The sequence below is a fragment of the Oncorhynchus nerka genome, linkage group LG8 (genome assembly GCF_034236695.1).
Source record: "Oncorhynchus nerka isolate Pitt River linkage group LG8, Oner_Uvic_2.0, whole genome shotgun sequence".
NCBI classification, from domain to species: domain Eukaryota; kingdom Metazoa; phylum Chordata; class Actinopteri; order Salmoniformes; family Salmonidae; genus Oncorhynchus; species Oncorhynchus nerka.
The window spans coordinates 47,842,793-47,869,443 of NC_088403.1; the positions used below are offsets into that span (position 1 = coordinate 47,842,793).

Here is a 26,651-nt window from a genome sequence, read left to right on the forward strand (position 1 = left end):
ATTTCAGAATTAAAGGCTGTAACATAGTTAAATGTGGAAAAAGTGATGGGGTCTTTTATAGTTTCAGAATCCAGTGTAGACATGCCAGCTGAAGACTCTTGGTTCCAAGATATCCTCATTTTGATATACAGTACCAGTCAAAGGTTTGGACTCACCTACTCATTCAATGGTTTTTCTTTATTTTTTACTATGTTCTACATTGTTGAAACCAAAGTGTTAAACAACTCAAAATATATTTTATATTTGAGATTCTTCAAAGTAGCCACCCATTGCGTTGATGACAGGTAAAGGTGACAGTAAGCTGGTTGAGAGAATGCCAAGAGTGTGCAAAGCTCTCAAGGCAAAGAGTGGCTACTTTGAAGAATCTCAAATATAAAACGTATTTTGATTTGTTGAACACTTTTTGGGTTACATGATTCCATGTGTTACTTGATAGTTTTGATGTCACTATTATTCTACAATGTAGTAAATAGTCAAAAGAAAGAAAAACACTTGGATGAGTAGGTGTGACCAAACTTTTGACTAGTACTGTATGTGACTCATTTCAGGAAGCTAGGCGTATGTCGCATGTCACTACTTCACAGGAGAGGCATTTGAACGTCTTTATTCTTTTGAGACAAATGTGTTTTTTTTGTGGCAGAAATGCCTTCTGGAACATGTGAACATTCATGTGTCCTCATAACAAAAATGAATTCCATCTGTAAATACAATTGTTTCATGACAAGCTTTGTTGGTTTAGCTGAGGAAAGACGGGAATCTTCCCGCTAGCCATGATTGGCTGAGATAATGGATGGGCTGGACATTCCGGGAGATGAGTTTCGATTGGTCTTCCATGTAGCATGCTTCTGTCTATAACGTGAGCTGCTCAGTATATGTTGATAGTCCTTTCTACTGCAGTGTTTTTGAAAGATATAACGTTAGCCCATCAAGAACTACAAAAGTTATGCTACTTTTCTCAACAACGTTAATGCCCCTGAACTTAACAGGTGCTATATACAGATCAGTAGGAAAAAAAGTGATGGGCTACTTTCTGCATACGCCACGGTCAGTGTGAACCGGAGTGACTTGACACAACGCTGGCCAAACAAAACTGAGTTAAATGGTTCCAGTCTACCGTGAAGAGTTCATCCATGTCCACGGGTAAGAGTCTAGCTGCAAGTTAAAAGCGTACTGTTAGCTAGCTAGTGAACGTTAGCTGGCTGGCTCGCTAGCGTGTATGATCTGTGTAGTAATATTATTTGAATCAGAAATCCATTTGTATCGCTAGTTATAGCCTTATAGCCTAATTTTAGCTTGCTAACGTTGAACCTAGTTGGTTAGCTTTAGTTACCTGCAGATTCATACTGACAATGTTTTGTATTGGTAGTAGTATGAGTTGGGATTATGCCGGGTCATTGTTTAGCTAGCTACTTGTCTAAGCAAAGACTCCACTTCGACAGATGATTACATTACTCATCAAGTTAGCCAGGTGTGATTACAGCCATCTATTGTATTTTATGAACATGACAAGTGACCCATCCACTTATCTAGATGTTGTTCTGGGGTGGTTATAGCATTTCTTTCACATGACCCATCAATTTAGACAATTGAGTGTGGGATGGCGTCATGTAATAATTGTAAAAATATTTATACAAATCATTTTTATCTGGACACTGTTTTTGATATTGCGACTATGTAAGTAACCATTTCACTGTAGCGTTTACACCTTCTGTATCCTGTACATGTGACAAATGAACTTAGACTTGATTTGATATAGTGTGTGTTTACCAGAAACGGTCATGTGAACAACATGACTTGCACCAAAGTCAAATTAGGATATAGGCCAAGGATTTTAATCTGGCTACTTTTGTTTTTTTTTAAAACCAGTTTTAGTCTTGATATCTTTGGCTGTTAACGACACTACTCCCTCTGTTTAGCACATGGCCTCACATGGGAATTCTTAAAGAGATGGGTGGGCTAAGGCTTTAGAGGGTGTGAACGATGCTGAATGAGTGAAGACAAAAGAGCTCTTCAGTAGGTGTACCAAAATATTCAAGGGCCATTTTCTCAAAAGTGGGGTTACAAGTTTATCAACTTTCAAAGCAGAATTACTTTCCCATTGTTCCCCAACTGCAGTGGATGATGTACCATTTTCTAGCTGTCTCTTTTATCCAATATGAAAAACACAATTTCAAATGTTGCTACATGAAACCGAATCCAGGCGGTCAGTCACATACATTTATGTGGAAATCTACAACGGTGTGTTACTAGGTTCCCACAGCCAAAGGGTGCCAGCACTCACCTTCTGAAGCTGTTCGAGTGTTGGACCCTGAGTTGAAGAATTCATTGTTAAGTCCCATAAACTGGCTTCACCGCCTGCATGGACAGAAGAGAGAGGGGAGGGGGGTAAGAGAGTGTTGGAAAGTCATCCCACTCTATACTGTGGCAGTGAGCAAAAAATTCACAAGCACTGACATTGATTGATGAATGTATACGTATGCACACAGCGTCTGTGTACCTGATTGCTGTGAAGCTGAGGTATGCATGTCCCACATGGACCCTGTATCTGGCACTGACATCGACCTGTTCACTGAAGGCATCATACCCTGTTCTCCACACCTAAGACAAAAAAGCGAGAGACTTGTAAAACATGGAAACTGCAAGGGAAATGCTTGCCAAACGGGTTGGAACCGGGAACAGGAAAAGACTGACATTTTTTGAGGAACAGAATCAGAACAGGGAACGAAAGTGATCTGTACTGTTCCAGAACAGAACCGTTATTTTAAAAGAATGGGAACAGATTAATAACGTATTTTAGGTTCTGGGCATTTTTTCTTCAGTCCCACAAAAAGCGTTGCTAGTGTGTGTGCGTAGGCAACTTGTCCCTCTCCTTTCAAAGCATAGTCTAGCAGCCTACTGATGTTACAAGTGTGACTCCGAAATAAGGGAGAGAAATGTTTTATGAGAGAAGAATGGATTAAACTTTTCAATGCCAGTTATGTTTTACATTGGATTTATTAACTACAAAAATATGTGTTATTTAAATTCTGGTGCTGCTCTGCACACACAAGCTTGTTAGCTAGCTAGCTGGTCCAACATTAAGCCAACTCTCTGAAGTTCAAACATTCAAAGTGGGCCTAATTCAGAATGAAACGATTGGAAAATAAATTTTTCCCGATATCAGCTGCAAGATTATTCTTTTGATATAGCCTTTTCATTTTGTTACACCTTTACTTGATAAGTGGCTCCACGTTGCTTAGTTCCAATTCCATTTTCCACAAAACTTAATGTGTCATTTTTCCCTATGACGTACCTGTTGATGAGCTGGAATAGCTGCTGCTGCTGCTGGAGCTGCTGATAGAGAGCAGCTGCTGCCAAGTCCTGTTGCTGCTGCTTCTTCAGACGGTCCTGATCCATGTTACCCTGAGAGGAACACACAGGAACAGTCACACACACAGGAGATACATACAGGCTACATGCACAGCTCAATGTCCACACACACACAAATCTCATAAAGCACAGCAAGAGCAAACCCCAAAATTCTCAGCCTCCAATATCTATGCTGCAGTAGTCTATGTGCCGGGGGGGGGGGGGGGGGTCATTCTGGGGGGGTCAGTCTGTTATATCTGGTGTAATTCTCCTGTCTTATCTGGTGTCCTATGTGAATTTAAGTATGCTCCCTCTAAGAGGACCTGAGCCCTAGGACCATGCTTGTTGCCAGGACTACCTGGCCTGATGACTCCTGGCTGCCCACAGTCCTCCTCGGTCATGCTGCTGCTCCAGTTAACTGTTCTGCCTGCTGCTATGGAACCCTGACCTGTTTACCGGACTTGCTGCTTTGCTTGCTGTTTGGGGTTTTAGGCTGGGTATCTGTATCTGTATAAGCACTTTGTGACATCTTACTGATGTAAAAAGGGCTTTATGAATCAACTTCCATTGTACAAATACAACAATAGATTACGACACTATAAATAAGTAGACGCTATAGCATTGAGCACTACTCTCGACAGTAGTCGTAGAACAAAAACCCCGCGGCATACAATACAATAAATCTGGACTCCTACATTCCACACACCCCCACGCCATCAACACAGAATACTACTACTTTTGTTTTCCCCTCCAGCAAACTCCACATACACACCACCCCCCCCCCCCCAATCCCCACGCTGCCTCACTCACAGCAGGACCCCGGGGTGGCAGCGGCTGCGGGCGCGGTGGTGGAGGTCTCACCAGCAGGGGAGGTGGGGAGGGCCCGGGGGCGAAAGGCACGCGCCCCCACATCTTGATGACGTCGCCCAGCGGCTGGAAGCCCTCGTCGCAGCCCCTCTTCACCAGCAGAGACATGGAGAAGTAGCCCGCCTGGAACCACTCGTACATCTCCAGGGTGGTGAACGGACCTACGGGGGGGTAGCGGGAAGGTGGTGACACAAAAATTGCGACTGTGTGTGTGCATGTATGTTGCGACTGTGTGTGTGTGTATGTTGCGACTGTGTTTGTGTGTATGTTGCGACTGTGTGTGTGTGTGTTGCGACTGTGTGTGTGTGTGTGTGTGTGTTGCGACTGTGTGTGTGTTGCGTGTGTGTTGCGACTGTGTGTGTGTGTTGCGACTGTGTGTGTGTGTGTGTTGCGACTGTGTGTGTGTGTGTGTGTTGCGACTGTGTGTGTGTGTGTGTGTTGCGACTGTGTGTGTGTGTGTGTGTTGCGACTGTGTGTGTGTGTGTGTGTGTTGCGACTGTGTGTGTGTGTGTGTTGCGACTGTGTGTGTGTTGCGACTGTGTGTGTGTTGCGACTGTGTGTATGTTGCGACTGTGTGTGTGTGTTGCGACTGTGTGTGTGTGTGTTGCGACTGTGTGTGTGTGTGTTGCGACTGTGTGTGTGTGTTGCGACTGTGTGTGTGTGTTGCGACTGTGTGTGTGTGTTGCGACTGTGTGTGTGTGTTGCGACTGTGTGTGTGTGTGTGTTGCGACTGTGTGTGTGTGTGTTGCGACTGTGTGTGTGTGTGAGTGTGTGTGTTGCGACTGTGTGTGTGTTGCGTGTGTGTGTGTGTTGCGACTGTGTGTGTGTGTGTGTTGCGACTGTGTGTGTGTGTGTTGCGACTGTGTGTGTGTGTGTTGCGACTGTGTGTGTGTGTTGCGACTGTGTGTGTGTGTTGCGACTGTGTGTGTGTGTGTGTGTTTGTGTGTATGTTGCGACTGTGTGTGTGTGTTGCGACTGTGTGTGTGTGTGTGTGTTTGTGTGTATGTTGCGACTGTGTGTGTGTGTTGCGACTGTGTGTGTGTGTGTTGCGACTGTGTGTGTTGCGACTGTGTGTGTGTGTGTTGCGACTGTGTGTGTGTGTGTGTGTGTGTGTATGTTGCGACTGTGTGTGTGTGTGTGTGTGTGCGACTGTGTGTGTGTGTGTGTGTGTGCGACTGTGTGTGTGTGCGACTGTGTGTGTGTGTGTGTGTGTTGCGACTGTGTGTGTGTGTGTGTGTGTGCGTGTGTGTGTGTTGTGACTGTGTGTGTGTTGCGACTGTGTGTGTGTGTTTGCGACTGTGTGTGTGTGTGTGTGTGTTGCGACTGTGTGTGTGTTGCGACTGTGTGTGTGTTGCGACTGTGTGTGTGTGTGTTGTGCGACTGTGTGTGTGTTGACTGTGTGTGTTGCGACTGTGTGTGTGTTGTTGCGACTGTGTGTGTGTTGCGACTGTGTGTGTGTGTGCACTGTGTGTTGCGACTGTGTGTGTGTTGCGACTGTGTGTGTGTGTGTTGCGACTGTGTGTGTGTGTGTGTGTGTGTGTGTTGCGACTGTGTGTGTGTGTGTGTGTTGCGACTGTGTGTGTGTGTGAGTGTGTGTGTTGCGACTGTGTGTGTGTTGCGTGTGTGTGTGTGTGTGTCGCGACTGTGTGTGTGTGTGTGTGTGTTGCGACTGTGTGTGTGTTGCGACTGTGTGTGTGTTGCGACTGTGTGTGTGTGTGTGTGTGTTGCGACTGTGTGTGTGTGTGTGTGTGTTGCGACTGTGTGTGTGTGTATGTTGCGACTGTGTGTGTGTGTTGCGACTGTGTGTGTGTGTGCGACTGTGTGTGTGTGTTGCGACTGTGTGTGTGTGTGTTGCGACTGTGTGTGTGTGTGTTGCGACTGTGTGTGTGTGTTGCGACTGTGTGTGTGTGTGTTGCGACTGTGTGTGTGTGTGTTGCGACTGTGTGTGTGTGTGTTGCGACTGTGTGTGTGTGTGTTGCGACTGTGTGTGTGTGTGTGTGTGTGTGTGTATGTTGCGACTGTGTGTGTGTGTTGCGACTGTGTGTGTGTGTGTGTGTGTGTGTTGCGACTGTGTGTGTGTTGCGACTGTGTGTGTGTGTGTGTGTGTTGCGACTGTGTGTGTGTGTGTGTATGTTGCGACTGTGTGTGTGTTGCGACTGTGTGTGTGTGTTGCGACTGTGTGTGTGTGTGTGTTGCGACTGTGTGTGTGTGTGTGTGTGTTGCGACTGTGTGTGTGTTGCGACTGTGTGTGTTGCGACTGTGTGTATGTTGCGACTGTGTGTGTTGCGACTGTGTGTGTGTGTGTTGCGACTGTGTGTGTGTGTTGCGACTGTGTGTGTGTGTGTGTGTGTTGCGACTGTGTGTGTGTGTGTGTGTGTGTTGCGACTGTGTGTGTGTGTGTGTGTGTGTGTTGCGACTGTGTGTGTGTGTGTTGCGACTGTGTGTGTGTGTGTGTTGCGACTGTGTGTGTGTGTTGCGACTGTGTGTGTGTGTATGTTGCGACTGTGTGTGTGTGTGTTGCGACTGTGTGTGTGTGTGTTGCGACTGTGTGTGTGTGTGTGTTGCGACTGTGTGTGTGTGTGTGTGTTGCGACTGTGTGTGTGTGTGTGTTGCGACTGTGTGTGTGTGTGTGTTGTTGCGACTGTGTGTGTGTGTATGTTGCGACTGTGTGTGTGTGTGTGTGTGTGTGTGTGTGTGTGTGTGTGTGTGTGTGTGTGTATGTGTATGTTGCGACTGTGTGTGTGTACCCTGGATCTCTGCCTGGGGGTCCTTGTAGAACCACTTCATGGCAGCGTCGTGGGAGAGGGGCAGTGCAGAGGCTGTGTTTCTGCTCTCCTGCAGCGTCTGGGTAAAACACTCCTCCTCTAGAGATGTGTCCTGCAGGGACGCCACCATCTTCTCTGCCTCCTGCACACAGAGGAAGACAGACAGGTGGGGTTCATAAAACACTACATCACTTATCTGGGCTGTACTCTTACCAATGTTTCCTCTGTAATATTACTACATACTGAGACTGGAGTGTTGTTTCGGACAATCCGTCTTACAGGTCCTTACAGTCCAGGGTTTCATATGTGTTCAGGAAACCCGTCCCCAGACTAGTAGTGTTCCTACCTGTTGCAGGTGCTTCATGCCCTCGTCATCCTCGGTGTCACCCCCTGGTGGCAGGGGGAGGTGGGTAGCAGCAGAGGAGGAGGAGGCGGAGGGAGGGGGGGAATGGAGACTGGAGGAGGTGCTGGGGCTCTGCTGGGTGGTGGAGTCCTCTGCTGGTGATCCTTCAGGAACTACTACAACAACAACAGAGCAATAAGTCAGTGGGGAGGAGTGGAAGTTAAAACACAGAGAGAACATGGCTAGTGTTCACACAATTTCTATCTATAAATGGTGTCTCTTTTTCACAGGTCTTTGAAATTCAAATCATTTAAACTTCATTAGAGACAGAAAGAAAGAGTAACACAGAACACTCGTACCTTCACTTGGCATCTTGCTGGCCTTGGCAGGGACAGGAACAGCGAGAGGAGCAGGAGTAGGGAGCAGAGCAGGAAGAGGGTGGCTGTCGGCCATCTGAGAGGCCTCCAGCTCAGCCACTGTGAGGGAGAGCTGGGGCATGGGGGGGTTGAGGCCCAGGGCTGGAGGGGCAGAGGAGGAGGGGGAACTGGTTCTGTTCTTCACCTCCCCGTCACTGGCTGATTCCTTGACGTCAACTAGAGAGGAGAGGGTGAGGGGGAAAAAAGGCCAGAAAATAAAACGTTTGTTAAAATTATTTTTAATTAGGAGAGATTGAGTTAAAAAACACCCATAAACCTTTGAGATAAAGATATCAATTAAAAAGTAACTAAAGGTAAGAAAGAGTGCAGCTCCCTCACCTCTCTGTCCTCCATTCATGATCCTCTCCATGCCAGACAGGCTCTCTTCCTCCTCCTCTATCCCCTGGAAGTCAAACTCCTCATCCTTTGACAGAGACAGACACAATTAGCTGAAAATGTATTACTGTCACCCACCAACTGAATTCACAGAATAACTAGACACAGAAAGACAGGCATATTTGTAGACTACCTCCTTGCACACATGCACACTAACACACCAACCTTGGATAGGGGAAGGAAAGCGCCGGATGCGTCGAAGGTGCCCATTTCTCCGTCCTCTTCATCAGTGCACCACTCAGGCAGTCCGTCTCTGTCGTCATCTAACCCTTCGCTCCCGGCCCGCCTGCGACCTCCGCCAAAGTCAAACTCAAACTTCCTGCGACGCCCCTCAACCGGACCGTCGTGCTCCCGCCAGCCTGCAGACCTTGGGCCTCCGTCTGAAAGAGTTAGAGATGAAGGGAAAGATAAGGTGACATCACTCTGCTGTGCTGTGTGTACGTCTCCAGAATAGTGTGGGTGTGCGCTACCATCTAATCTACGTGCTGCGGCCAGTCTCCAGCTGCCTCCTGGGTCGGCCCCTTCCTCTTCCTCCTGCTCCTCTCTGAGGGTACGCCAGTTCTCACTGTCAGACCGTGTGTAGTCCTTCCTCGGCACCCCCGGCACAGGTACACCCGTCACCTCCTCTAATCCAACACGTACCCCCTCCCTGGCACGCGCAGGCTTCTCAAAACGCCTCTCGCCCCTGGAGGAAGAGGGGAAAACTTTGGAAATAGAAGTTACTCTTACATTTTAAGCCATACCTTTATCTGAACCGGCAAGGTCATTTCTGAAAGATGAGTCACTTGGATTAAGGACACCTTCAACAATTTCTATTAAATCAACAAAAAAAATGTTAGTTATTATTATTTTTTATTTTTTTAATCGCTCCTCCAATTACTTCGTAACCAATAAGCTTCTCATTCACATCCTAAAATGACTAACCATTTCAGATTTCAAGGCAAATGGGGAAGGAGTGAAACAGTAGAGAGAGACAGGGTAGTGACAGAGGAAGTGAGTGTTTACCTGTCATCCCAGCTCTGGCTGCGATAGATCTCTCTGGCTCCGCGGCCGAAGCCCACCTCTCCCTCCTCAATACTTCTTTGGTAGAATCCTCCACTCTCTCCTCGGCCTCGCCCTAGAACAAGAACCACACAGAGACACGCTCAAAAGTCGCACTCAAAACAAACGGCCCTTTCCTTCACTGTACCAGACCGGACACACTTGAGATTCATATGCAAACAACGCTGTGCAAGCAAAGGGAGTACATAAGCCAGGCGGTAAGACGGGGACTATTTAGACAGGGCCAAGAGGAATCACAGACGTCACATGAGATCACAAAAGCTAAACACATAAAAGCAAGTCTGGCTTAAATAAAACTGTTTACCTTTTGTGTTGTTATGGCTTGAGCTCAGTGCACCTTTCATTGGGTTAGAATTCACCCAGAGGCACAGATCTGGAATCAGCTGACCCTCCCTAAATCCTAAAGTTACTATTTGTCCCCCCCCCCCCCACAAATGGTTATCTTAGATCAGTGTCGAGGGCAACAACACGTGCGTTTCTTCTCACCTCGGCCTCCTCCACGTGTGGTGCCTCTGCCTCGGGCCATGCCCGCAGGGGCGACTCCACCTCCTTTACCCATGAGCCTCATCACAGCCACGCTGTTCACAGACATGGAGAAGTTCCTCTGGTAGAAGAGAACGGAGGAATGTACAGAATACCAGTTGGGTGGGAACAAGTGTGTGTGTGTGTGTGTGTGTGTGTGACTGACCTGCTCCTCCTCAGTGAGAGGCTCCAGTGCCAGCGGCTGCATGGGCTCATCTTGCAGAATAGCAGCAAACTCCTTATCCTGCATGTCCTCTGGGGCCTGGACACAACAACAAAGAACAAAACACAATGTAAACAAACATGACTTCCTATGGGATTGGAATGATCCAACACTCAACTGTACAATTGTAGCATAGACTCTCACACTGGCAAGTCACAACAGGCCACTTTTCACAATTAGGGCAGGTTGCACTGACCCAGATTTAGCCTACTCCTGGACTAGGTGGTAGTAGAAGCAGATGTGGTGTAGTAGTGGTAGCGGTGTAATAGTAGTAGTAGCGGTATAACAGTAGTAATAGTAGTAGCGGTGTAATAGTAGTAGTAGTAGTAGCGGTGTAATAGTAGTAGTAGTAGTAGCGGTGTAATAGTAGTAGTAGTAGTAGTAGTAGTAGTAGTAGTAGTACCAGCAGCAGCGTAATAGTAGTAGTAGCAGCGGTGTAAAAGCAGTAGTGTAATAGTAGTAGCGGTGTAATAGTAGTAGTAGTAGTAGCGGTGTAATAGTAGTAGTAGTAGTAGCGGTGTAATAGTAGTAGTAGTAGTAGTAGTAGTAGTAGCGGTGTAATAGTAGTAGTAGTAGTAGTAGTACCAGCAGCAGCGTAATAGTAGTAGTAGCAGCGGTGTAAAAGCAGTAGTGTAATAGTAGTAGCGGTGTAATAGTAGTAGTAGTAGTAGCGGTGTAATAGTAGTAGTAGTAGTAGCGGTGTAATAATAGTAGTAGTAGTAGTAGTAGCGGTGTAATAGTAGTAGTAGTAGTAGTAGTAGCGGTGTAATAGTAGTAGTAGTAGTAGTAGTAGCGGTGTAATAGTAGTAGTAGTAGCGGTGTAATAGTAGTAGTAGTAGCGGTGTAATAGTAGTAGTAGTAGCGGTGTAATAGTAGTAGTAGTAGCGGTGTAATAGTAGTAGTAGTAGTAGTAGTAGCGGTGTAATAGTAGTAGCGGTGTAATAGTAGTAGTAGTAGCGGTGTAATAGTAGTAGTAGTAGCGGTGTAATAGTAGTAGTAGTAGCGGTGTAATAGTAGCAGTGTAATAGTAGTAGTAGTAGTAGCAGTAGTACCAGCAGCAGCGTAATAGTAGTAGTAGCAGCGGTGTAAAAGCAGTAGTGTAATAGTAGTAGCGGTGTAATAGTAGTAGTAGTAGTAGTAGCGGTGTATTAGTAGTAGTAGTAGTAGTAGTAGTAGCGGTGTAATAATAGTAGTAGTAGTAGTAGCGGTGTAATAGTAGTAGTAGTAGCGGTGTAATAATAGTAGTAGTAGTAGTAGCGGTGTAATAATAGTAGTAGTAGTAGTAGCGGTGTAATAGTAGTAGTAGTAGTAGTAGCGGTGTAATAGTAGTAGTAGCAGTAGCTGTGTAATAGTAGTAGTAGTAGTAGTAGCGGTGTAATAGTAGTAGTAGTAGTAGTAGTAGCGGTGTAATAGTAGTAGTAGTAGCGGTGTAATAGTAGTAGTAGTAGTAGTAGTAGCGGTGTAATAGTAGTAGTAGTAGTAGTAGTAGTAGCGGTGTAATAGTAGTAGTAGTACCAGCAGCAGCGTAATAGTAGTAGTAGCAGCGGTGTAAAAGCAGTAGTGTAATAGTAGTAGCGGTGTAATAGTAGTAGCGGTGTAATAGTAGTAGCGGTGTAATAGTAGTAGTAGTAGTAGCGGTGTAATAATAGTAGTAGTAGTAGTAGTAGTAGCGGTGTAATAATAGTAGTAGTAGTAGTAGTAGTAGCGGTGTAATAGTAGTAGTAGTAGTAGCGGTGTAATAGTAGTAGCAGTAGTAGCGGTGTAATAGTAGTAGCAGTAGTAGTAGCAGCGGTGTAATAGTAGTAGTAGCGGTGTAATAGTAGTAGCGGTGTAACAGTAGTAGTAGCGGTGTAATAATAGTAGTAGTAGTAGTAGTAGTAGTAGTAGTAGCGGTGTAAAAGTAGTAGTAGTAGTAGTAGCGGTGTAATAGTAGTAGTAATAGTAGTAGTAGTAGTAGTACATTTACATTACATTTAAGTCATTTAGCAGACGCTCTTATCCAGAGCGACTTACAAATTGGTGCGTTCACCTTAAGACATCCAGTGGAACAGCCACTTTACAATAGTGCATCTAAATATTTTAAGGGGGGTGAGAAGGATTACTTTATCCTATCCTAGGTATTCCTGAAAGAGGTGGGGTTTCAGGTGTCTCCGGAAGGTGGTGATTGACTCCGCTGTCCTGGCGTCGTGAGGGAGTTTGTTCCACCATTGGGGGGCCAGAGCAGCGAACAGTTTTGACTGGGCTGCGCAGGAACTGTACTTCCTCAGTGGTAGGGAGGCGAGCAGGCCAGAGGTGGATGAACGCAGTGCCCTTGTTTGGGTGTAGGGCCTGATCAGAGCCTGGAGGTACTGAGGTGCCGTTCCCCTCACAGCTCCGTAGGCAAGCACCATGGTCTAGTAGTAGTAGTAGTAGTAGCAGCGGTGTAATAGTAATAGTAGTAGCGGTGTAATAGTAGTAGTGGTGTAATAGTAGTAGTAGTAGTGGTGTAATAGTAGTAGTAGTAGCAATAGCAGCAGTAGTGTATTCGTTTAAGTGAAAGTGTGTGTGTGTGTGGTAGTGGTGTAGTAGTAGCATCAGTAGTAGTAGTGGTGTAATAGTAGCATCAGTGGTAGTAGTGGTGTAATAGTAGCATCAGTGGTGTAGTTGTAGCATCAGTGGTAGTAGTAGTGGTGTAGTAGTAGCATCAGTAGTAGTAGTAGTAGTGTAGTAGTAGTAGCGGTGTAATATTAGCATCAGTAGTAGTAGTGGTGTAGTGCTTAGTAGTAGTAGTGGTGTAGTAGTAGCATCTGTAGTAGTAGTGGTAGTAGTAGCATCTGTAGTAGTAGTGGTAGTAGTAGTAATAGTAGTGTAATAGTAGTAGCATCAGTAGTAGTAATAATAGCGGTGTAATATTTGCATCAGTAGTAGTAGTGGTGTAGTCGTAGTAGTGGTGTAGTAGTAGCATCAGTAGTAGTAGTGTAGTAGTAGTAGTAGTAGCGATGTAGTATTAGTAGTAGTAGTGGTGTAATATTAGCATCAGTAGTAGTAGTAGTGTAGTAGTAGTAGTAGTGGTGTAGTAATAGCAGTGTAGTATTAGTAGTAGTAGCATCAGTAGTAGTAGTAATAGTGGTGTAATATTAGCATCAGTAGTAGTAGTGGTGTAGTAGTAGCGGTGTAGTATTAGTAGTAGTAGTGGTGTAGTAGTAGTAGTAATAGTTGTGTAATATTAGCATCAGTGGTAGTAGTGGTGTAGTAGTAGCGGTGTAGTATTAGTAGTAGTAGTGGTAGTAGTGATGTAGTAGTAGAAGTGGTGTAGTAGTAGTAGTAGTAGTGGTGTAGTCGTAGTAGTGGTGTAGTAGTAGTAGTAGTAGTGGTGTAGTAGTAGCGGTGTAGTATTAGTAGTAATAGTGGTGTAATATTAGCATCAGTGGTAGTAGTGGTGTAGTAGTAGTAGCGGTGTAGTAGTAGTAGCGGTGTAGTAGTAGTGGTGGTGTAGTAGTAGTGGTGGTGTAGTAGTAGTAATAGTGGTGTAATATTAGCATCAGTAGTAGTAGTAGTAGTAGTAGTAGTGTAGTAGTAGTAGCAGTGGTGTAGTAGTAGTAATAGTGGTGTAATATTAGCATCAGTAGTAGTGGTGGTGTAGTAGTAGTGTAGTAGTAGTAGCGGTGTAGTAGTAGTAGTGGTGTAGTAGTAGAACCAGTATTAGAGTTGATGAGACTTCATCCTGGTCATTGCAACCACCCATTTCATAAGACTGTGTGGCTTCCTCCTCCTCACCTTGTTCTCTTTGATATAAAGTGCTAACATCTCCTCTCGGCCGTAGCGATACTCGGCCAGCTTGTACTTTGGCATGGCGGGGGAAGGAGGGGGGGACGTCACACTCCCCCCACTGGATAGTGCACGGAGCCTGGGGGAGGAAGGAGGAGGATGAGGGGCACAGGAGGGAGGAGAACGAAGTCAACACACACACAAACACATGATGAAATGGGCTAAATACCAACACATGTCGTGACGCAAGCAACAGCACTATTGTACAGACATTTGACAAAAGCCCTATTCGGACAGGATAAGTTTTACTGGGGGAGCTCAGGCAATGTAATCATGTGCACGAGCATAAATCACCACATCCATCATTTTTGTCTTGTCCGAATCTTCCATGGCAGTAATTTTTACTTGGCAGGAAGGTTGTTATCTCAGCCCTAAAAACCTAGTGTTTTCAGCAAACTCCCAGGTCCTCTTATAATACTTATCCCGTGTGAATCGTCATCCCTGTGTTTTGAGGGATATTACAGAGTTTAACAGGTGCTGCACCCAGTTGGGGTAAGAACATGGGACCAAATTGACACTTAAAACAAAGCACTATGCACATAGCCTACAGATGAAAGATCTGTTTTGTTACATACATATCAAACAGTCCTAGTGCCGTACTTCTCTCTTAAAAAGATGAAGTGGACGATATTGTGCCGATGAACTGATAAATTGCCAAATGTCAGTTAAATGTCTGCATAGGTTACAGGTCATGGTTCACGCATTATTATTTAGACTTTCTCCCAACTGAAGGCCATTAGGGGCGGCAGGGTAGCCTAGTGGTTAGAGCGTTGGACTAGTAACCGGAAGGTTGCAAGTTCAAACCCCCGAGCTGACAAGGTACAAATGTGTAGTTCTGCCCCTGAACAGGCAGTTCCTAGGCCATCATTGAAAATAAGAATTTGTTCTTAACTGACTTGCCTGGTTAAATAAAGGTAAAAAAATAAATAATCATAATTAGGTCAACATTAGGCTATCCCTAGACACTTCAAATACCTTCACGCCTTCCGTCATACCGGTCCCATTTTTAAATTACGATAAATAAATAATTACGGGGCAGTTTGGTCAAACTAATCCAGTCCGAATCATCCACTGGAAAAATGGACAAGCTGGAGTAATAATTACATAAGCAACGTTCTATAGTAACAGTAGTCCCGTGCAGATAGGGCTAAAGCCACTACGACAGAAGGTACCCTGGAAGGAAGAGGGCATGGACGTGTGTGTGTTGCCACACGGAAAGCGAGGTCTGAGGAGTGATCTGGGCCCGTATCCACAAAGTGTCTCAGAGTAGGAATGCTAGGATCTATCCACTCCATATAGTCCAATGTTATTCGTTACGATCAAAAAGACAAAACTGAACCAAAATCAGCACGTCTACTTTGAGACTCTTTGTGGAGACTCTTACGGTCCATGTTGGTTGGTGGAGCACTAAAATGCACACGGCACCAGCAGCCAGCCAGAAGTCACAGTCTATTAAAAAAGGTGTCCAACCACTGGCCTGCTACCAAACCAAGGCCTACGCCTCCCTCCTCAAATGAATCTCCACACAAACATTTACTGAGGGCTCAGCAGCCAGGAGAGGAGGAGGAAATGGACAGAATAGAAGGAGAAGAGGAGCAAGAGGGTAAGGGAAGGAATGGATTTTTTAAAGCCTGTTCAGTACGGAGTAGAAAGTGGTAAGAACAGAGCAGCAAGAGAGGAAGAGAGGTAGATGGACAGAAGTGTTCAAGAACAAAAAGACGAGTTACCATTCTGGGCCGAAGTTAAGTGTCTCAGCAGTCATATTCCTCGCGTCTTTACAGAGCTGAGTATCTGGAAACAGGAGCAAGAAAAGGATTCATCTGTGAGTGACACACACACCGTGGTTTCCGTTAGCCGGTAATTGCCGGCGTTGGGCCGATAAAAAGAAATGTCAAAAGCCGATAAATTTAATTGCCGTTGGCCAATTGTCCGGAAGAGAAACTCAATTTCAAAAATCACATTGCGAAATAAAGCCTTTTAACCTATTCATTGATGGAAATACATTTGACTGGTCATGCTTATCAATCTATAAGGTCATTTGCATAATTTAGTGGAATTGCCGCGTGTACAGTATATTGGTTCTGCATTTTATTTATTCATCGCACGCGTACAGCATACAGAGCGTTTGAACTGAAAATCTGTCAGGCAGCGCGAGAGCTGCTGCTGCTACAGCATCTCAAACAGCAAATGCATAGGCAACGGAAAGCCGGCTTCGTCAGCACGTCACACATCTCTTTGCAATGAGCTGGAGGCAGTATGCATTTTGAAAACGTATACTTAAAATAGTTTGAAACCGGAACGTTTTAGTACATATATTATGAAGCATGTCTTACCTTGCTTCAAAGTAGCCTAGCAAACATCAGACCATATCTGTGGAGGAAACTATTTTAAATATAAACTTAATTTCATTGTCCAGTAGCCAAATGCACAATCCTAGTCATATAGATAGATGGGTTAGCTGACAAGATCACTAAAACGATGGGCGCGCTTCCATGAGGCAGAAGTCAGCATGCTGTTGTGATTCTGGAAGGCCAGATTGATGGCAAGAATGTCAAGAAACCACCATGTGGGAAAAGTGGCTTGTTTTTAGCTCGTTTCATCTTGTTCTCGATACCATGTCTTGTTTTGAGGTGTTTTGACTGATGTCAATGCTAATATGGCTAAAATTCACTAGCTAACCCACGACTGTAACAATATATTTGAGAGACAAGTACTCATTGTGCAAACGTATTTATCCCGTCTGTTTTGCCCCCTAGTTGCGCACGCGTTGGTTTTGTTGCTAAACAAACAAGCAACCCATGCGAGTTGTTGCATACTAGATCTCCCCTTTCTAAATTTCAAATGGATATTTTCAGATGACAATGATCGAGATACAAAGATGTTACTATAACATGAAATGAAACTGTTCCGCGAAAATGAAAACCAGAACTGGCACGCAGAACCGTATATATGGGAAGATAAATTGGCATTCCACGTGAGAAAGTTTACCGACTCCTCATTTAGCCTGTTTACCGGGAACTTCCGGAGAGTAACGGCAGAATCTGGGAAGAACCAGTAGGAGAGGGAAGAGGATGGTCAGGACAGGTTACATTTTTTTTCTTCTTCTGGTTATCTTGATCTCCCTCTTAAGTCATTTGTGTGTCATTTCATCAAACAGGGAGCTTCAAGCGTCAGACAAGCTCAACACATATAGCGGATTTGATTAAAAACACACATAGGGTGTGTCTATATGGAAAAATACACATTCGAACAGAGGACTTTCAGTTGACCAAGATTACTTGTAATCGGGGACAGCCCTACGTCATTGCATCCTCGACTTGCATGTTCTGTAGAATTAGCCTAATCTGTCATTGTGAGCACCGTGGGTGGACGGCCTAAGCAGGTTATGCACCCAATACATATGGGTCCTGTAAAGTTCTCAAATGTCTGGTAAATTAAAAATGCTGCAGGTCAAATGTCCAGTGCCACATTTTCCTGACGGAAACCCTGACACACACCAACTAACAAATGCCATGCTCGCGCGCACACACACACACACACACCTCTTACCCTGTCCAGAAGAGTGGACCAGGCTGGACGTCGCTGGACCAGGCTAGGACTGGCTTAGAAGGCTGAGTGAGAAGGCTGAGTGGTGCTTACACAGCTGTGGTAACAGAGCTCCCCAACACACACAGAGATAGAGAATAGCTGCCTGTTTCAGGTGTGTATAGGGGATAGAGTACTGGTATGGATATGAGGACAGTTTGGAAGAAGCCTCTGCTCACAACTGGAAAAAGAAGTCGTAAAAAGAAAAACAAGAAACTGGAATAACCCGAAAACGAGTTGACGAAACAAACAAAATAAAATACTCGATAGTAACAATAATGATTACGACTACAGCAGTAATATCACATTTGACAAAAAAAAACAAGATTAATCTCGATTTAAATCAAAACGCAGGGGAAAACAGAACAGGCTGCTGGAACAGCTGCCAGGAGCAGACGTGACTCTCCCTCCTCTCCTGCTTTTCTCTCCTGTCGTTTCCTCTCCGACTGAAACGTGGCTTGACTGACCCTCTAGGTGACGACACCTTTGATTCCTGTCCACCTCCTTTCAAACTGCTGTAAACAACAAGAAGAGAGAGTGAGCGATAGCAAGTAGAGAGAAACAGACAGAGAGAAACAAACACACCCAGTCACAGCTTGGCAGACAGGAAATCTATGTAGTTGAATTTGTGTGTTGGAACAACACATTTTTAATGCAGTTTGGACTGCTTAGAAAGAGTGTTGATAGAGTCAACTTGTTTAAGCATTTAACATAATAATGAACTTAGTCAACAACTTTCCATGTTTACAGAATGTGCGCCCCCAGTGACTCATACAATAGTGATGACACCCTTTTGCAAAAACAATGCACCTGTTTGGAGACGGCACCTGCAAATGTCATGGCAACAACAATATCCAAGCAACAGAATGCCACCCCCAGGCTTTGCAGTAAAAACAGACACCCAACAGACAGACACCTATGAGCCTGCATTGCTGCTCCCATAGAGTTTGAAAAGCCCCTCACACTATAGAAATCTTGTCAGGTGATTGTAATTCTATGGCTTCTCCTCTTCTTGAGATGCACAGCTAAGAATAGGTGGACTAGCAGCTAATTAAATCATTCCAGGGATGTGCATGTCTCCTTTCATGAACGATTCGATATGCATTTAGAAACAGTGGCGCCAATAAGATACAGGAACGATATGTTTTAGTTTGAAACGATTCAGTAAGAGTCGGTTTGATTAGGAGGCACAAATGAATGCAATTCGGCTCGATGCACTAACATTTTCCATTTTAAAATAGTGTCTACTGCTGACGAGAGCTCAGGGGCTGGGCCTCTCAGAGCTGGATCTGTCTGCGATAACTTCTCTAAACTGAGTGGCTATTTGTTAGTGTCCATGTATGTAGGTACCTTTGCCATAGTGCAGACAGAGCAACTACCACCCCACTATCAGATTAGGGGTGGGGGCAATTCCCACTTTTTTTTATCTGAAATCACCATCAACCACTGATTAACTAGTCATTTTCACAGATAAAATTGTTGTGAGCTAGTACTATGGCAATATTTATCTTTAGAAATTATCATGGCATTTAGCCAATTAATATAATGCAGCTTTGGATTTTACCGCCGTCTGAAAAGCAAATGGTTAAAACCGTTTGTAATTTTACTAAGTTTCTATGGCTCCAAAAAATAAAAAATAAAAAAAAGATTGCTGTCCTTAATGAAATGACCTGGTTCATGTAAAAATGACCAAATACACTGACTGTTTAAAGCAAAACTACCGAAACTTTCTTATGGTGAACCTGAACAATTGAAAACCCCAATCAGCAGATGGATACAGCAATCTTTTTTAAAATTTTTTAATTTTTTTTATTTTTACAATTACACTCCGGTAGGCTAAAAATACGCTGGTAAAAAAAATATTTAAAAAAAAGACAATTCTACACCGCATTTGGTGACAATTAATTGAGTGACAAGCAAATTAATAAAACCTGTGATTTCACACTGTGAAAGCCATTCAGCATCTGAATGCTGAAGGTGCCATGCAGATGTCCAAATAGCCTATTAGAACAGAGATAGATTTGCTCGTGCCAACGATAGGTAAGGCCTGTCTCCCTCACTGTGCACAGCTGTTATTCTGAGAGTCACATGCATAAAAGTTCTATAGGATAGGCTACTGAACTGAAGGAGAGGAAGCATCAGTCACAACAGATGAGGGTTTTTTTCCGGAATAAAACAAAACACAATACTTGAGTGGGAACTGATTCATATCAGTGAATCTTACATCCATACATAATTCATCTATAAAAAGGGTGTTGACACAGAAAAAGGCCCCTACCTACACAAAACAACATTAACAATAAGCAGAATGAAGCAGACAAAAAAAAAACACAAAAAAATCCTAGATAAAGTTGAATATTTTTTATATTTTCAGTGTGCTCTAAAATATAGAGTATGTCTAGATTCTGAAATGAAAAATGTTCACATTAAATTATTCAACATTAAAAATATGAAAATCTCAAAAAAGTAACCTTTTTAATTTTTTGTTTTGAACAATATACATCTTCAAACAAGTCAGCTTTCCAGAGTAAGATCTCTAGTACTTGGGAAGATGACCCATTTTATACATAGATATTGCCATTATATGTCATTAACCAATCAGGATAGCACATGAAGCAAATCATCAGCAGAGTTCCCTTTGAATCCATGTTCCCACGCACTGTGTTGGTGTTGCTCATAACTTCAAAATTAGCAGAGAGCCCACTCTGGAAATGTAATGAACTTGAAGAGTATATTGTGCCAAACCATGTGTTAAAATTAACTAAATCAACAAGGGTACTTTTGAGATATTAATTTTAATATTTTTTATTTATCAAGGATTCCCATCAGTTTCTTCCAATGCAAGAGACAATGTTGCTGGACCCTAGGAAGAGTAAGGCAGTTATTTCCAATTTAAAATATTACATGACATTACATTACATTTTTTAACATATTTCACAACACATTACGCGTGTTTTCTCTACCACCACATACAGAAGCACTTTTGGCAGCGATTACAGCCTCGAGTCTTCTTGGGTATGATGCTACAAGCTTGGCACACCAGTAAGAGCTTATCACATTCTTCTCTGCAGATTCTCTAAAGCTCTGTCAGGGTGTGTCGCAGCCATCCGCGACCGGAAGACCCATGAGGCGGTGAACAATTGGTCCAGCATCGTCCGGGTTGGGGGAGGATGTCCTTGTCCCATCTCGCTCTAGTGACACCTGTGGCGGGTCAGGCGCATGCAGTTCTACATTGTTTCCTCTGACTCATTAATGCGGCTGGCCTCCGTGTTAAGCAAGCAGTGTGTCAAGACGCAGTGCAGCTTGGCAGGGTTGTGTTTCAGAGGATGCATGGCTCTCGACCTTCGCCTCTCCTGAATCCGTAGGGGAGTTGCAGCGATGGGACAAGACTAATTACCACTTGGATATCATGAAATTGGGGGGGGGTGGGGGGGGGGGTACACATGGGATGAAGTCCAGGATCTGGCTGGGCCACTCAAGGACATTGAGATCTGTCCCGAAGCCACTCCTGTGTTGTCTTGGCTGTGTGCTTAGGGTCGTTGTCGTGTTGTAAGGTGAACCTTCGTCCCAGTCTGAGGTCCTGAGCAGATCTCTGTACTTTTCGCTGTTCATCTTTCTCTCAATCCTGACTGGCCTCCCAGTCCCTGATGCTGAAAAACACCCCACATCATAGGAATGGTGCCAGGTTGCCTCCATACGTGATGCTTGGTATTCAGGCCATAGAGTTCAATCTTCATTTCATCAGACCAGAGAAGCTTGTTTCTCATTGTCTAAGAGTCTTTAGGTGCCTTTTGGCAAACTCCAAGTGGGCTGTCATGTGCCTTTTACTGAGGAGTGGCTTCCTTCCGGCCACTCTACCATAAAGGCCTGATTGGAGGAGTGCTGCAGAGATGGTTGTCCTTCTGGAAGATTCTCCTATCTCCACAGAGGAACTCTGGAGCTGTCAGAGTGATCATCGGGTTCTTGGTCACCTCCCTGACCAAGGCCCTACTCTCCGGATTTCTCCGTTTGGCCGGGCGACCAGCTCTAGGAACAGTCTTGGTGGCTCCAAACTTCTTCCATTTAAGAATGATGGAGGCTACGGTGTCCTTGGGGACCTTCAATGTTGCAAACATAATTTGGTACACTTCCCCAGATCTGTGCCCCGACACAATCCTGTCTCGGAGCTCTACGGACAATTCTTTCAACCCCAATCACTTGAATTGACCATAGGTGGACTCCCAAGTTGTAGAAATATCTCAAGGATGATCAATGGAAACAGGATGCACGTTAGCTCAATTTCGAGTCTCATAGCAAAGGGTCTGAATACTTCTGTAAATCAGGTATGTTTTGTAAATATACATTTCTAAAAACCTGTTTTTGCATTGTCATTATGGGGTATTGTGTGTCGATTGATTAAACAATTTTCCTCATCAATTTTAGATTAACGAAACAAAATGTGAAAAGGGAAGGGGTCTGAATACTTTCCAAGCACTGTATATTCTGGCCCCACCCTTGCTACTATAACAGCCTCCACTCTTCTGGGAAGGCTTTCCACTAGATGTTGGAACATTGCTGCAGGGACTTGCTTCCATTCAGCCACAAGAGCATTAGTGAGCTGGGGCACAGATGTTGGGCAAATGGCTCGTAGTCAGCGTTCCAACTCATCCCAAAGGTGTTTGATGGGGTTCAGGTCAGGGCTCTGTGCAGGCCAGACAAGTTTTTCCACACCAATCTTGACAAACCATTTCTGTATGGACCTCGCTTTGTGCATGGGGGCAATTGTCATGCTGAAACAGGAAAGGGCCTTCACCAAACTGTTGCCACAAAGTTGGATGCACAGAATCGTCTAGAATGTCATTGTACGCTGTAGGGTTAAGATTTCCCTTCACTGGAACTTATGGGGCAAAACCATGAAAAACAGCCCCAGACCACACTCCTCCTCTACCAAACTTCACAGTTGGCACGATGCACTCTGCAAGGTAACGTTCTCCTGGCCAGATTCGTTCTTTGGACTGCCAGATGGCGAAGCGTGATTCATCACTCCAGAGAACATGTTTCCACTGCTCCAAGGTCCATTGGCTACAGGCTTTGTTTTTTGTTGTTAAATGTATCCTTTATTTAACTAGGCAAGTCAGGTAAGAACAAATTCTTATTTACAATGACGGCCTACCAGGGAACCGTGGGTTACCTTCCTTGTTCAGGGGCAGAACGCCAGATGTTTACCTTGTCAGCTCGGGATTTGATCCAGCAACCACTCGGCTACACCCCTCCAGCTGACACTTGGCATTGCGCATGATGATCTTAGGCTTGCTTGTGTGTGATTGCTCGGCCATGGAAACCTATTTCATGAAGCTCACGACGAACAGTTCTTGTGCTGACATTGCTTCCAGAGGCAATTTGGAACTTGATAGTGAGTGTTGCAACAGAGGACAGATGATTTTATGCACTACGTGCTTCAGCACTCGGTGGTCAACTCAACTTTAAAAAAAAAAATACCTAGACCAATCAAGGGCAGGCAAAGACTGGAAGTAGTTACGCAACATATCTAATACTAACAAATTAGATCAAGATTAACTTCTCACTAGCCAGCCAGCTAACCGGCAAAAAGTTAGGGGTAAACAAACAGTGATGTAAGTATGATGGGACAGCTTTACAGTCAGTGTCAGCAGGCCCGGTAACAAATTAGTTTGGCAAAATAAATATCATGCAAATAATGTTGTTGTTGTGACAGCCAAGTATGTTAATAACGACTTGTGAGCCTGCTGAAAACCTTTATTGAAACGACAACAAAAAAATGTCAGTAGTTTGCTTAGGATGCCACCAAAAGTTAGGCTAATTACATGGGAGTAAGGAAGTACCCTACGGCTGTACCCTACTCGGGGCGTGGTCACGTTAAATCACGCCTCGTCTTGTGTATCTGTAATATAAGCAAGCAACAATGACAGTAAACACCATGGCCAACCGGTGTACCATGGGTCGGTTTAGGAAATACAGCTAGCTAGTAATGTATAGTAGGATTCAGGTGTTATTTTCAGCAAAATAAAGTCATACATACTATGTACTTGTTGCGGTCTTTAATGCCAGATAACTGATACATATAGTTTTCCTTAAACCATTGTGGCAATTCATTGATATACTAGAGAATCTTGTTCGTTTGGAATTTAGTAGCAGCCACCATTGGGCCATGTAACGTTAGTAAGCAACGCGGACATGACTCGAGCATCAAACACCTCTATCAGAAAAGGCACAATCGCTTGAGATAAAATGTTAAATAATTGTATTCAGATTGTTGCTTATCAATGAACAATTGTTTACCCAGCTAATAATATTTCAATGACATAACATTAACAATGAGTATCTGGCCGTGTAAGACATTCGGTTTCCATGCAAGGTTCAAATGACACAAGATATGGCGAAGGGGGCGGAGTGTCCGCGTGTGTGAATCAACGCACTCCCTTCCCTTGTCAACCCGCCGCCCCTACAACTCTACCCCGCTGCTTACTATGGCCTTCCACAACCCGAGCAAAACAAACCAATAAAACAGAAATGGTAACCAATAATGCCGTCGTTCTACGGCTCGCTCAGAGCCCCATCTTCTGAAACACCAATCATTTCATTAAGAGAGAATTTAGGCACCTGACTTGCGTTTGTATGGGCCCTCTCAGATTAAAGTGATTTGCTAACTATGTAACGTTATAGATGACCGTGTCAACCATTCCCAAAAATGCTCAAAGAACCATAGCTTACCTTTGAATTAATGTCGTTTATTTATTTATTTTTAAATACGTTTTGTTGTGTACAATCTTCGGTTTTAATTCATATGCATTGGTTTCCTTTCTCTTTCTGTAAACATCCTCCTCTCATGAAGTCGTGTTCAATGTTTGATTTGTTTACCCCCTCTCCTACGGTCGCTGCGTGTTGATGTCCAGTCGAGAAGTCTGCTCCTTACTCTTGTTGTTTGTGTTTTCAGAGAAAGATGGCCGCCCTACTCACACCACGTGACGTAACATTGACTTGTGTTACGCGTTATTTGCTAATGTTATGCTATTTTCAGACCAACCATCCCACGCTTGCACAGCATGTATAACTTATAATAATATAATGACTTGCAATTAGGCTGAATCTAATGCATTTTAGCGTGCTCGCAAGCGGTTGTCGTGGTATATCCGTAATCGAGCCACACACGTCAACACTGCACTTCACTTGGGTTGTTTACAGGGGGTGGGCGTTGTAAACAGGGGTGTAAATCGTTATGCAGATTATGTTGCAACCCGTTTACTCCAAACGGAAAACGTAAACGACAGTTTATATTGGTCAAATTCGGTTCGTTCCGTTTGTGCTGTTTCCGTTTTGTTTCTAAACAGTAAACTGTTTCCGTAATGAATACGCCCCATATACTATTATCGCGGAAATTCAATTTAACCATTATATTTAAAAAGTAGCTTGGTAAGACTGCAAATATACGTTTTTATTTAACCAGTAATCAGAGGGTGGCGCAGCACTGTATTTTATATGTATTTTCATAATATTAACTGATGGAGGAGAACGTTTTCGTATTGATTACTTCCGGGGCACCTCTGTGTTTCCAGAAGTTCACAAACCTCTCAGGTTCTGAGTTCCCCAGCACGATAGAGTCAACATTTGAATAATTTGGTTGCAAACCGTGATTGAAGGTACAGTCTGATTGCTTTCACGTTCTTATTTTGTCTTAACGTTAACTACCTTTGTTTGGAGTGACACATTTTAGCACAGAGTGTAACGGTTAAATTACATTACGTTCCAATCTAGATCACGTTAGCTAGCTAACAGTCGACCTCCCTGGTATTTGAGTATTTCAGAACCTTCAGTAAATTGGCTAAGCAGTATATTTGCTGCCTGAAAGATGATTGTGTTGATCTTCCGTTCTTGTCATTGACATTTCCTTTCCTGTTGTTTTTGCCACCTATTACTGCAGTGCTCCATTCCATTACTTCCCTGTTTCTGACTGACTCAATCGTAATGACAGAACCACACAGCCCTATCTCTGCCTCCGTCCCCCAGACAACCCCAGGCATCATCATGCCCCCGGCCGACGGCAGTGGCACAGCGGTGGAGATGGACCCTGTGGAGTACACCCTCCGCAAGCGTCTCCCCAGGAAGCTGCCCAAGCGCCGCAATGACGTGTACGTCAACATGAAGACAGACTTCCGGGCCCAGCTGGCCCGCTGCCAGAAGCTGCTGGAGGGAGGAGGCCACAGGGAGATCTGCGTCCATGGTCTGGGCCTGGCCATCAATAGGGCCATCAACATCGCCCTGCAGCTCCAGGCCAGCAGCCAGGGGGCGCTACAGCTGGCGGCCAACACGTCTACAGTGGAGCTGGTGGACGATCTGGAGCCTGAGGACCCGGACGAGGCGGGGGAACCCATGACACGCACTCGGAATAATTCGGCTATTCATATCAAAGTGTTCTACCCAGACCCACAGTGACCCGAAACGCATCACCATCAGTCCTAGCTCGGATATGGCTAGCTACCTCCATTGTCATGGTGTCTGTAATATAGTAATGGAGGCTAGTCATACAGGGGGTATCTCACCTGGTTAATCCCGCCGGATATCCTAACCCTCTGCGGTGGCTGTTATCCAGATGTGGGGAATAATGAGAAGTGTCTATGAACTGAGCTGATTTCAGAGCTTTTGGAAGCTCTTTCTCAGCTTTGTCATTTTGTTATGCATGTCAGTCAGAGAAGTGTATTTGTTAGTATCCAGATGTGATGTTTCATGCCATCATTTCCAATCCCTCACTGCCTGAAAAAAAGAACTCCCATAGGAAATGGGACAGACCACACTAAGGATGCATTTACACAGGCAGCCCAATTCTGATATGTTTTCCACTAATGGGTCTTTTGACCAATCACATCAGATCTTTTCACATGAGCTCTTTTCAGAACTGATCTTAGTGGGAAAAGAATATCAGCGTTGGGCTACCTTTTGTAAACGCAGCCTAACTCATGCAAGCTACAATACTCCTGTTCCACATGGGAATACATGCTCTGAAAAGGATGTGGATTTAAAGCTTACATAAAACCTTGTAGATTTTTTAAAAGTGTAAACACTGAATATTAGTTGGCTATGGGAATTAAGTAATATTTTTTTGTAATTTGCTGGTCAGATTTAAGTTTACCAACTATATATGCAATTATGCATTTTACCTACCAATGCCAAACATTTGACATACAAACTCTGTCAAGTCAGTAAATGTTAGTTTTTTTTACATCATACAAATGTATGTTTTTAGCTTCAGTATTTGAATGTATATACAGTATTTATTGTACATGTGTAATAAAATAAGAAAAGTA

General features: G+C 44.2%; 2 protein-coding genes across 7 annotated transcripts in view; one reads left to right on the forward strand and one right to left on the reverse strand.

Moving 5' to 3' along the window:
* LOC115133462 (GRB10-interacting GYF protein 1-like) overlaps nt 1–24,546 on the reverse strand; it is a 42,288-nt gene extending 17,742 nt beyond the window's left edge. The window contains exons 1-17 of one of the 4 annotated variants that reach the window (XM_029666714.2): nt 24,064–24,546; nt 17,299–17,849; nt 15,477–15,540; nt 13,699–13,828; nt 9,886–9,981; nt 9,684–9,801; nt 9,141–9,252; nt 8,606–8,820; nt 8,301–8,515; nt 8,079–8,163; nt 7,683–7,916; nt 7,327–7,499; nt 6,963–7,122; nt 4,159–4,376; nt 3,293–3,402; nt 2,498–2,598; nt 2,282–2,355 (exon numbers count right to left, since the gene is read on the reverse strand). In XM_029666714.2, the coding sequence (XP_029522574.2) occupies nt 2,282–2,355; nt 2,498–2,598; nt 3,293–3,402; nt 4,159–4,376; nt 6,963–7,122; nt 7,327–7,499; nt 7,683–7,916; nt 8,079–8,163; nt 8,301–8,515; nt 8,606–8,820; nt 9,141–9,252; nt 9,684–9,801; nt 9,886–9,981; nt 13,699–13,828; nt 15,477–15,511 (2,076 nt within the window). In that variant the 5' untranslated portion in view covers nt 15,512–15,540; nt 17,299–17,849; nt 24,064–24,546. Of the gene's footprint in view, nt 1–2,281; nt 2,356–2,497; nt 2,599–3,292; nt 3,403–4,158; nt 4,377–6,962; nt 7,123–7,326; nt 7,500–7,682; nt 7,917–8,078; nt 8,164–8,300; nt 8,821–9,140; nt 9,253–9,683; nt 9,802–9,885; nt 9,982–13,698; nt 13,829–15,476; nt 15,541–17,291; nt 17,850–24,063 lie in introns of all 4 variants that reach the window. The other 3 variants (XM_029666712.2, XM_029666709.2, XM_029666710.2) reach the window with 3 other exon arrangements.
* Nucleotides 24,547–24,633: 87 nt separating this feature from the next.
* Nucleotides 24,634–26,651, forward strand: pop7 (POP7 homolog, ribonuclease P/MRP subunit). Of its 3 annotated transcripts, none has more exons than XM_029666715.2 (2): nt 24,634–24,989; nt 25,271–26,651. In XM_029666715.2, exon 2 carries the CDS (start codon nt 25,315–25,317, stop codon nt 25,780–25,782), a length of 468 nt encoding a protein of 155 aa, XP_029522575.1. In that variant the 5' UTR covers nt 24,634–24,989; nt 25,271–25,314; the 3' UTR covers nt 25,783–26,651. The 3 variants fall into 3 exon arrangements, with proteins under 3 accessions (XP_029522575.1, XP_029522576.1, XP_029522577.1); XM_029666716.2 differs by having other exon boundaries at nt 25,322–26,651; XM_029666717.2 differs by having other exon boundaries at nt 25,357–26,651.

Excerpts from the sequence above, each read along its gene's own strand:
- pop7 (XM_029666715.2), top strand. The coding sequence starts at position 25,315 with ATGACAGAACCACACAGCCCTATCTCTGCCTCCGTCCCCCAGACAACC.